The sequence below is a fragment of the Ptychodera flava genome, chromosome 2 (assembly GCF_041260155.1).
Source record: "Ptychodera flava strain L36383 chromosome 2, AS_Pfla_20210202, whole genome shotgun sequence".
Classification (NCBI taxonomy): Eukaryota; Metazoa; Hemichordata; class Enteropneusta; family Ptychoderidae; genus Ptychodera; species Ptychodera flava.
In genome coordinates this window covers 33,930,198-33,941,917 of record NC_091929.1, presented here as the reverse complement: position 1 = coordinate 33,941,917, position 11,720 = coordinate 33,930,198, and the positions used below count along the sequence as shown (strand labels likewise).

At 38.8% G+C, this 11,720-nt stretch overlaps 1 protein-coding gene across 3 annotated transcripts in view; it reads right to left on the bottom strand.

Moving 5' to 3' along the window:
* The window catches only part of LOC139119518 (uncharacterized), a 13,275-nt gene extending 1,786 nt beyond the window's left edge, over positions 1-11,489 (bottom strand). Inside the window, exons 1-4 of one of the 3 annotated variants that reach the window (XM_070683378.1) lie at positions 11,091-11,489; positions 6,479-6,790; positions 4,964-5,177; positions 1,195-1,551 (exon numbers count right to left, since the gene is read on the bottom strand). In XM_070683378.1, coding sequence (XP_070539479.1) covers positions 1,195-1,551; positions 4,964-5,108 — 502 coding nt within the window. In that variant the 5' untranslated portion in view covers positions 5,109-5,177; positions 6,479-6,790; positions 11,091-11,489. Of the gene's footprint in view, positions 1-1,194; positions 1,552-4,963; positions 5,178-6,478; positions 7,358-11,090 lie in introns of those variants that run through there. The other 2 variants (XM_070683367.1, XM_070683372.1) reach the window with 2 other exon arrangements.
* Positions 11,490-11,720: the final 231 nt, after the last annotated feature.

Below are 11,720 nucleotides of genomic sequence, written 5' to 3'. Positions count from 1 at the left end.
TCGAGACTTGCTTAAGGTAGTCTTTAAGTCTTTCACCTCGAAAGTGAAAGACTTAAACTTTTGCTCAAACTTTCCGTAATGAATCTTTCAACCACTCTCTTTCCAAATCAAGAATAAAAATCGGGGGTCACGGTGCAAATTTTTGTACCAGAGAAACAAATTACCCAAGATTACCGATATTTAAAATTCAAAATGGCCGACATCCCTGTGTTAACTGTATGGAGAAAAATAAAATTTTCGAATTTTTCTTGCGCCAAGAGCTTTAAAATGAACCCACACAAGTGGTATATCAGGAAAGAATTGTAAAAGTTTGAGAGTCTGAATATCTGTCCCGGAGGCGCGTTCTACCTTAATCGATATGAAAAAACTTGTGGTGGTCGTCTCAACGTACGCAGATTGTTGAAGAACAAATCAGATAACAAAAGAAAGAAACAAGTCATCGGTACGATTTTTGCCAAATATGAAGAACTAGAAACAATTCATCTTTTTTTTCTTGGCCGCATTAGTACGCATTTGGTTTATCGACATCGGAAAACTAGATAATCAAATATCATGCGAGGCATGCGATATGTTGGTACACACAGACCGAGATAAACAGATAATCCAGATCTATTTTCAAAGACAAATAGAACGATTTGGTACTATGTGGTAGTAGCATTCATCTCTGAGCTGGCGCAGTAGGCTAAAACGCACCAGTAAAAAGTTCAATGAGGTACTGCTTCCAAGACCCGACATTGACTGCCACGGTCATCATGTTGCCCGTTGATGCTAGATCATTGGTCCTTATTTTTCAGTATTCGAGTTAACACCCGAGTTGTGGTGTAAATATTTGAGCTAATTTTTTTCTCGTTTCGCAGGGTTTGTTTCTTAAAGCTTACACATTCACCAAACTGATATATTCATATTTCGATATAGCGCGTTGTTGTAATTGTTAGCAAAATACAGCTGAGTGATCATAGCCGGTTTGCAGCTGTGTAAATCAAGCGTGCACGTTCAATTGCGAATGGGTGCGAAGAACGTGTCGGATATCACTTTAAGGCAGTTTGTTTTACCCTACTTTATAGCGTCCCACTCATGTCTTAAAGACATTTTGTATTATCGTAAATTGTTAATTGAATTGCGATAATCAATCACATAATAGTTTGAGCATATGTGTTTTAGGGAAATGGATTTTGATAGAACTTGTATGCTTACCAGCGGTCTGTAGGTCTCTGATACAGTTGGCTAGTTTGGTATCATATCGATCGACGACCTTTGCTAGCTGTTTAACGGTTGCGCTGTCTTTCTCCTTCTCAGCCCACAGGGTAATAACGGCTGCCGCTGCCTTCGTGTCATTGCCCCGACTACTACTCCGTATGTGTTCCAGTTTGTCCTGGCTTAGCCCAAGTTTGGCTCCCACTCTCCAGTACATCCCGCCGATGATCTTTGAAATAACCGGGATGTTGCTCTTGGCAACCACGACGTCTTTCGGCCGGGCGCCGGCCGAGCGAGGTATCTTCAGCTTGTCGAGTCTGGCCCTCGATGTCTTTTCAACCACCGCCGGGTTGCAGTCTGACATCAAAGAGAACGCCGAAACGTGAGTTACACAGTACATATCGGTGACACGCTGGGACAGACAGTGAGGAATTACTACAACTAGACACCGTTCTAATATCCACCCCCTGCAAGGACGTCCAACTCGTAAATACGCCCCGGTGGTTACTACACACATCATACAATTTACATGAAAATGATAATGTCGAGATATATCAATAATGCATTTAATTACGTAATGTTATCTGTCTTGATCTTTATCTTCGCCGAAACGAAGCGAAGAAGAGCAGTGTTTGCAGACGACATACCATATTTATTTGTCGTTTCGCGAAGCCAAACTCCAAACGTATAGTTACACAGGAAGTTCACCGGCTGTCGATAGTTTTGATATTGGAAGGTGACACTCATAGACGTAAACGATGTCAGTAAGGGTGTTAAAAGTTGACAATAATTTAATGAATATTGCGTTAGCGTCAGCCTTCCTGAACAATAAGATTTCTTTATATGGCCCGGAATTGATTTTCTGAGCATAAGACAATCAGCGTGTTGTATTCAAGAGCACACGACTCTTCAATCTTCGTGTTTTGGGATCAATAACGCTAATTCCACCGGCCATTGTGGAGGACAATTGATGGCGTCACACGCCGGGGGAAGAACCGTATTCATAAAAACAAAATTATCCGAAAGATGTTATATAGATGGCGCTCTTCAAATCCACAATGATTGTTCTACAGATTTGTTGACCTCTGTATTTTCAGTCACCCACACCCTTACTCCCTCCCCCTCTTCCCATCGTAATTTTAAGCTAGAACCACCACAATACCATTGCGTTTACTATAAAATACGCTACACTGAGTGTTCAAAAAACAAATAAGAAAACGACGGGAAAAGTCATATCTTTGAAGCCATTTCGTAGAAGCAATCGAACATCGAATCGGAGATTTAGTATCAGAAAACCCAAGCGATCATTACCACATCTTCACTAAGTACTTTCTAAGATCGGACAGTCTGTTACAAAACAGCTGCGATATCTATTAATTAGGCCTACTGTCGAGAAATGAGATTTTTTCACATAGTGTGAACAACCTTCAACATTGTCCTGCAAGTATCCAAATTTAAGCAAAAGATAAATAAAGGATGCCGTTGACATATCCTCTTAACGTTTTGTACAACTGATGCTTCCATTATATGTCACATTCAGTCACCATTTAGAACACTCAAATGCCTCGGTAGATAGTCTACAACTACTGCAGTCACAAAAAAAAAGTGTAAACAAAAGAAACTGCACACTGTCAAACAGGCAATGGCAGAATCAAAATGCTGTAAATTCTAGATCAAAATTATCATTGTGCGCAGAAAAAGAGTCCCTCACCCTTCCCCGTGATTATAACCATACGCCTCCCTTAGCCATCACTGAATATGCAGTTGCTGCATCTTTTGATTGACATTTTTAAATTCTTTCTTTCCTTCCTATTCAAATCTCAAATTTTACCTCGTCAGTACAGCTGAAATGTATAGTCAGCAACGATATAATTGACAACGCAATTTACATGCATAGTGTAGATGACGTACATGGCATTGCTGGGTTAATATATGTATCATGTTAACACGATTGGAACTAATTTGGGATAATTGGGTGGTGAAGTAATAAAGTTTAATCTTCAAATATAAGCTCATCTGCTTTCCTTTTTAAGGTATACACTTGTTTTTATGAGTAACTTGCAATGTTAAAACGTTCAACTATATGATACCTAACACTTTTGCGAAATTCGAAAAATATGAAGATCAAATTATCCCAAATTAGTTCCAATTGTGTTTATTATATTGGGTGAGAATAAAAGATGCTTGTTTAGTAATAGACAACTTTATTGTAAATCGCCAAACGGTAAGCCAGTGTCATTTCCCTTGGGTAAGTACCTTAAATAGTACCGGGTAGTGCTTAACATGGCAATATAACATCTTGGCGTTGTACGCCGGAAGGTTTAATAATTGACGTTTGATTCCAATTCAAGGGTCGAGTGACCACATTATGAAACAATAAACAAAGTTCGTTGACAGAAAGTAGAAAATGAAAGGGCTGTCTGATAACCTCTACATTTCAGACAAACGCAAAACAAAAAAAGAAGGCGAAAAAGAAACAATATAGAAGGTTTGCTTAAAACGCGGGGAAACAGAAAAAAACTTATTGCCTATAGACGACCATTCAGTGTAACGTTGAAAACAGTGTGATTTCGAGTCAGCTAAAAGCATTAACCTGGAAAGTTTAAGGTTTTTAAATACATATTATGTAAAATACATAAGTTATTGGAAAGAGAAGAAAAATCACTGTTTGGCACAGAGAACTCGTCATTTGAAAACTGGGATATGGAGGTAGAACGCGCCTCATGGACAGATATTCAGACTCAAACTTTTACAATTCTTTTCTGATCTACCACTTGTTGGGGTTCATTTTAAAGCTCTTGGTGTAAGAAAACGTTTCACTGGCTTAGTTTTTCGAAATTCGAAAATTTTATTATTATTCATGGAGTTAACACAGGGATGGCAGCCATTTTGAATTTTAGATATCGGTAAATCTTGGGTAATTTTTCTCTAGTACCAAAATTTGCACTGTGACCCCTGATTTTTATTCTTGATTTTGAAAAAGAATGATTGAAAGACATCCGATGGAAAGTTTAGGAAAAGTTTAAAGTTCTTCACTTTCGGGCCGCATACTACCTGAATGTTGATAGCTGAAGCAGCTACGGCAGTAGCAGATGACTATTGAAATGATGATGATGATGATGATGATGGTGGTGGTGGTGGTGGTGGTGGTGGTGTGAAGATGCTTAAGGTAGCGGTAATAGTGACAGTATTATACAGTGCGATTGATCATAACAGATTTTCATAGTTCTTTTACACAACATACATGGATCGATTTTTGTTACCATAAATAGATTAAAGCTACATTAATTATTTTAAATATTATTAGACTGTTTTGAACTGCTAAACAAGGGAGGCATATAAAAGAAGAAGGCGGAGCTACATACATACATACATACATACATACATATATACATACATACATACATACATACATACATACATACATACATACATACATACATACATACATACATACATACATACATACATACATACATACATACATACATACATACATACATACATACATACATACATACATACATACATACATACATACATACATACATACACATACACCACACACATATACATACATACATACATACATACATACATACATACATACATACATACATACATACATACATACATACATACATACATCATACATACATACATACATACATACATACATACATACATACATACATACATACATACATACATACATACATACATACATACATACATACATACATACATACATACATACATACATACATACCTTGCAAACTAAAGTCAAGTTCCTTGGCTTTTCTTGCAATGCCTCCAAGATCTCTCTTGAAGTACACTTCCCATTCCTCCAGCCCATTTCCTAGATGAGTTATACTGTTTCCCACTTCGGTCGGGGACAGACGATCCGTTTCCATATCGCAGTTTATCGTCCGATGTTCAAGTCAGTCTCCTGGCCCAGGAGTATGAGGATGATTAATGTAGACCTAAGTGGAGAAGAAAGTGGCGTAGACTGGCAGTTATGATTGGCCACAGGAGTGGGGAAGAGAGAAGGGGGCAATAGAGAGACAATAAGACCGACAGACAGATAGATAGACAGACAGACTAGACTTTCAAGTAACCACGAAGATAGTCAATAAGACACAGAAACATATATATGTGTGTGTGAGAGAGACAGACAGACAGACATCCAGACAGACAGACAGACAGACTATGCACCAGTCTGACAATCTCCTGATGAACCCAATACCTCAATACCTCATACTTAATTAAAATATCATTTCGAAGTCTTGTACAAAATGTTATGCATATCTAGAATATATTGCTTCTATTTGAAAGTTTCGCTCTCTGTAGTGGTTTTGCAGAACAAAAGTTTATCAGTATTCTAGTCAATGAGCAACATAAAACATGGAATCGATACCAGCTTTAGTGCGTCTTCGAAAAATATGAGTTTTCGTTTCGACATTTGGAAGTCTGTTTGTTGGACTGTTATCTATAGTATGGAGTGTCATGCTCACGTGCTTTGCTCCTAAACACGTCATTCACTGTCCCATTGCGTTGCTTGGTTTGTACCAAGTCCTGCTTCTGCATTGTATATTGCTGTTTTCTTGTCAAAGAATTATTCTAACGGAAATTAATGGGAGTTTCCGTTATGTTGAAATACAACAAATAACTTCCACTGGAAAGTTAACCTTGATAGTTCAAGGTAAGGTGGCACGAATCTTAAATGGCTACAAAACCAGTTATTTTAACGAAGGTCAAAGTTAATTAATCAGTCGGTAAGACGCGCTCAGACTACGCGTGGCTGATGTGATGAGCTGTAGGCTATGCGCTGTGCAGAAAGTTGTGGCATGGCTTCTTTCAAATCGACGAATCTCTGACACCCATCTGAGGGCACTGTACTGCCTCAGTCTTCTGAGAAGCGCTTCTCGGACCGTGGTCCTTCATCTCTGTACAGTCCAATACTGGTGTATACAGCCAAGTTGAACACGGTAATTGCATGTACTGATTGGGGCACTAGGGAACGAGATAGGCAAGTAGCGACCCTATCGCCCGGTCCATTATTAAAATACGTTGTTTTGGTCAGCCGACAAAACTTAAACTCACAAACCCCGATAGCTATATCAAACAAGGCCAAATTAATCAACTCCGGGTAAGTGTACAAATATCCAATTGCATTAAGTCTGCATGGTCATGGTGACTTTTTTACCTAACAGATTCTGTAAACTTTTAGGAAGGCAATACGTTGAAGGAGACCCTCTTCTCGATAAGACCTCGGGCAGCTTACCTCTTTTGAACGGCGCTTACAGTCCAGTAGCTTGTTGACTAAACTACAAATCTAGCCGTCTCCCAGATACGCTAAATGTCCCAAAACCAATTTAGATAGCTGGTACATGAGACGTGACAACAACCATGCGTCAAACAGTGGCGGGCACTCCAGACACTTCTGAGTTCGTGAGTGGTAGAATGTTAAGTATCATATAATTGTCGGCATGGGTGCGGGGTTGCGGTCGGCCCTTCCAAATATTCCTAGTAAATTACACGGAAACGCCACTGAGTAACTGTTGTCTTTCCGAGCCGTAAAACAGTGTGTGGAATCCTAATCAGGAACAACAAGATTTCCCAACGAAGGGGAGTGTCAACGTCAAATGCGTTCGCTGGCTTTAAGTAATCGGTTTCCAGTTCCCAAAATCACACGCAGTTATCGCAAAGACGTTAACATTCCATTTCCATGTCTTATTCTGCCCCGTTCTAGAATGAAGAAAATGTAGATAACCCGTAATCTATAGATAATTCATCGTTATCGGACGGTCAGATAAGGCTGGGGTCTTCCGATGTCGGTGAATCCTGGTGAAGTCTGATGATATGGTCTAAGGACCCCACACGGAGTAAGATTTTTAAAGCCAAGTTGCACTGTGTGTGCTATTAGCAACAACGTTAAAACCTACGATACCTGCGTACTCGGCATAAAAACAAATCGTTTAAGCCCACTAAGCCTTGTTTTGTTTGTGTTTGGCTTAAGTTAGCCACGTTAGACGCATAAATCCAAGCTGTTCCGTAGAGGGCTTACAAAGGCAGAGTGGGCGCTGTTGCTATGCAGCTTGCATTTTACTACCTATGCCAATAAGGAACAATTCAGGTCGTGAAGTTATTCAAACGCTGACCTTATCGTGTGTTCCAATATTTATATCGAAATCGTCTTGCTATTTTGCCATAGCAATGTCAACTTGGGTAAGCTTGTATTCGAGATGGCGCCTTTAAATTCGTCAGTTGCCAGGTAGGAGCGGACACCTGGATACACATCGACAACGCGCTATATTAGATGGTGTGTTATTATTTTGATGTTTGTACCTGATGCTGTCAGTGGCAGGTATCGCTGACGTAACCATATTATCCAACAGACAGATATATACATGTACGTTGCATGTATGCACATCGGAAGAGCAGAGTACCGGGTATTTAAACATATACCAGAATATTACAGAAAGTCTGGTAATCATCTTGTCGTTCAGGACACTATGTAGTACAGTAACACAATCATCGCCTCAAGCAGAAAATAGTTGTAACTTTTGAATAAAATTTCATTTTATTTCATTACATAATTGCATTCTATGTATTTAATATTTGATTTGTTTTATTTTATTTATTTTTCTTTTCTTTTCTTCTTTCTTTCTTTTCTTTTCTTTATTTTATTTTATTTTATTTATTTTATTTTATTTTATTTATTTTATTTTATTTTATTTAGAGCAGCGGTGCTTATTGTTTTGCATAAGTATTTTTGAAACAATCTAACTATCTCGGAAAGTCTACTTACTGTGGAGAATGTGAAATGTTATGACTGACTAATAATTTCTCGTCCGGACTAAAATTTATTTGTCAACCGTCACATTGGACAATACACAAGTATCGGGGCTGTGTTGAAAGGTTGAACGTTGGGTGCTTAACCCTTTAAGCGCCAAAATCATTTTTTGTCACCTTTATAAAATGTACTCTAGTCAAACTTTTTTCAGATTTTTGCCAAAATTTTGATGAAAAACTGTAGCCAAAGAAATGTGATGTCCGTTTGGTCAAAAATTATTTTAAAAATTGAAGGAAAAATCATTAAAACTGATAAAATGTTGCGCTAAAATTTTGCTGGTAAAAATTACTCCACTCAAAGGGTTAAACACGACTGTGGAGGTAGAGAGACAACAGTAGTTTACAAATTACATGTAACAGAACGATTGTACAGAAAGAAACATTGAAGTCTGATACACATACTACAGCTGCGCTGAAAAGTTGAAAACCGGATGTTTAATCACGAAGGTAAAGGTGGACACGCAACCGTCGTTGACAAATTAACAGAATTTTAAATAGAGAACGAAACAATTGAAGTTTGATCTTTACGAGTACACACAGCTAAATTAGTATACGTGTTACCAATTGTGGTTTTCCTGAAGCTAACACAGCAACGATTGCATTTATAAGTCCGCATTCTGTGTGGAATGTGTAAACACAACGTAATTAGTTGGCAGGTAAACGTTATTTTGTCATTATTTTGACTGGTCTCGTAGTTGGAGACACGCCCTGGCCTCTCACATAAAACACTGGCTTGTCATATCACAATGCCTCCACACACTGTGGCCATATTTAGCATTGTGTTATCAGAAATCGCTGCTTTCTGTACCTGCGCGATTTAGATGTAAAAGCATGCATGCACACATGCTACTGTGAATTGTATGCGGTCTCTAATATGGAAGACACGAAATTTGCTCTTGTGAGCAAAAAGACGTATCATACTCTTTGCAAAGTGTGAAACGCGTCAAGAAAATGTATTGTAAGTAGTTTTTCCTTGGCAGTTTTCAGATTCAGATTCAGAATCACAAAACTTAATCATCTTCCGTAGAGAAATGTACATGTGGTTCTTCACACACAATGTAACAACGAATTTGAAAACACACATAACATAATACACATAAGAACAAAAGAAAGAAGAAAGAAAGAAAACGAAAGAAATCAGTAAGAATGACTGGGCATTACGCTAATTTGACTGATCCAAAATTGAAACGAATTTCGAGTCGGAAATAAACCCAGCCTTTGAGCTCCGATATTTTAAGACAAACGAATGGGGCATTTAAATTCGTTCTCTTTGTAGTCGTTCCTGTTTCTAATCCTTTTGAACTATTTTTAGCGATATCAGGAAACACTTTTGTCCAATTTTGTTGTTTTGCTGTATATGTGCAAGGTGCCTAAGTCAAATTTACGAAATAAGTGATATAATTGTGTCAGCCGAAAGTCGCTCTGAGTAGGCAGCCCTCGTCGTGGTGTTGACTAAGAGGTGAAGAGACCTGACCCCGTCGCTTTCAGTCAAGCGCGGACTTTCCGTTGATGGATGCAAATCAATTAGTGGACCTATTAACAGGAGTGCCTAGAAATCTAGCGTTCATTCATTCAACACTTACAGGGTACTTATCGAGAGGTGTTGGAAAGGTGTCCGTGAAAAGCAGAAAGACTAAAATTCAATTTTCAGCTTTGTCCGTTTCTCCTTCGGTGGAGTCTTCCTTTGTTTTGTTGTACGGGATCCAAGGCCGACACTAGCAGCAAATACGTCAAATTAGAACCTTCCAAATATTGACCAAAGGGCCTACACAATTCTTCTGTTCTGCAGACAAAACTGTTTTGATTTCGTTTAACGGGTGACTGATAACAAAAAGGTCACCAATCCTTGTAATTTTGAGAGTCACGCTATTATTCTCGATCTTTTGAAATTCATGCTGCCAGAATTTCATTAAAGTCTCATCGACATGCCACTACAATTCAACACACTAAAGTTTAAAAGCAGCGTATAGTCAGTTTGCCCGGACCCATGCTTAAACAAATAATTTCTCAAAGAATGCAGGCCTTCTTTCGGACAAATCACCTGTGCAACATGTATACAGCATATTATATACATACATAGATAGATACATAGATATATAGATAGATAGATAGATAGATAGATAGATAGATAGATAGATAGATAGATAGATAGATAGATAGATAGATAGATACACATACACACACGCAGAATATATCTGTCTGTCTATCTGTATGTAAGTATGTACGTATGTATGTATGAACGTACGTGCGTACGTACATATGTAGGTATGGATGTATGTATGGATGTATGTGTATGTACGGGTGTATGTAAGGATGGATGGATGGACGGATGAATGGAGGGATGGATGTATTGATGTATGTATGTATGTGTGATAAGCATCGCTATAAACATGGGATATTTGTTTGTTATCAATACTTTAATGTCGCGCATTGCCTGCGCACAGTGTAGCGTAACCTCAATTTCAAATGACGTGAGTGCTTGATGCAATTCGCATTTATGTATCGAAATTCAACACTCGTAATTAATTTCAGTAATTTGAACTCGTCGGTTACAGTGACCTAGACAGAGCTCGCGAATTAGTCGCCTGGCAACAACTGTAATGTGTCTTTATCAATTCATCACGTTTTCAAGCCTATACACCGGGCACAAGGTATTGCAACTTTCCCGTACCTCTAGTATGTTAGGTGACACGCTTTCAATAAAATCCGTGTTGACCTGCATATTCGAAATATCAACTAAGTATTACAATAGAGTGGTAGAGGAATTGAATAAAACGCGTTGAAACAATGCTGTACTCTGAATTTCCACCACACACACGCTCTCTCTCTCTCTCTCTCTCTCTCTCTCTCTCTCTCTCTCTCTCTCTCTCTCATTTTGACATCTTTTACAATTTTCAATTTTGGATACTGCTGCACTGTCTATATGTTATCGAATATCACAGACTAAGCAACGTCCCAGATATCAGAATCTGCTTCGGCTTTCCAACAGTACAAACACACAAAAACAACATTGACTTGAATAAACAGCAAAGTACACTTACCGTTTGACTGAAATGTACAATCCATGAAGTGGTCCCGCTTGTAAAATCTGCGCAATGCTGATTAATTAAAGTAGCAACAATACCTTAGAGTGGTATTTCCTGGTGACAACCGTTGTTGAATAGTAGCGTCGAACCTGACTGCGAACTTAATCAGGTTTTGATAATATAATACAACAGTGAAATGATGGGGAAATGAAGTGGTACACACGCACACACAGTGGAGGCGCTTCGACGAATGCCAGTCAGATCTAAGGACGGCTCTTTTGGCTGTACACGATCCGGATCCGAAGGTCGGTAGCGGCGCGTTGAAGAACAGCGTCACAGAAACGGTTCGGTTACGTCTGTCAAGGCTGCGCGGTGACGATTTCTAACAGTTCCACTATAGGTTGTACACCTACGAGGACGCGGCCGTTGTCAATAAAGATATGAACAATAACCCACTGTACGCCGGGTCTTCATATTGCGGGGTCGTCGCCACAAAGCGTAGCTCCTAAGGGCTTTTCAGAGAAGACCTGTCGACAGTAAGTGAACGACTGTTCTGTCTGTGAATTCGTCTTTAAGTATGACTTCCAAACTTGAGAACAATATTCCTTAAAATGCTAAGTTCTTGTGAATAGCATTTTTCTCTAA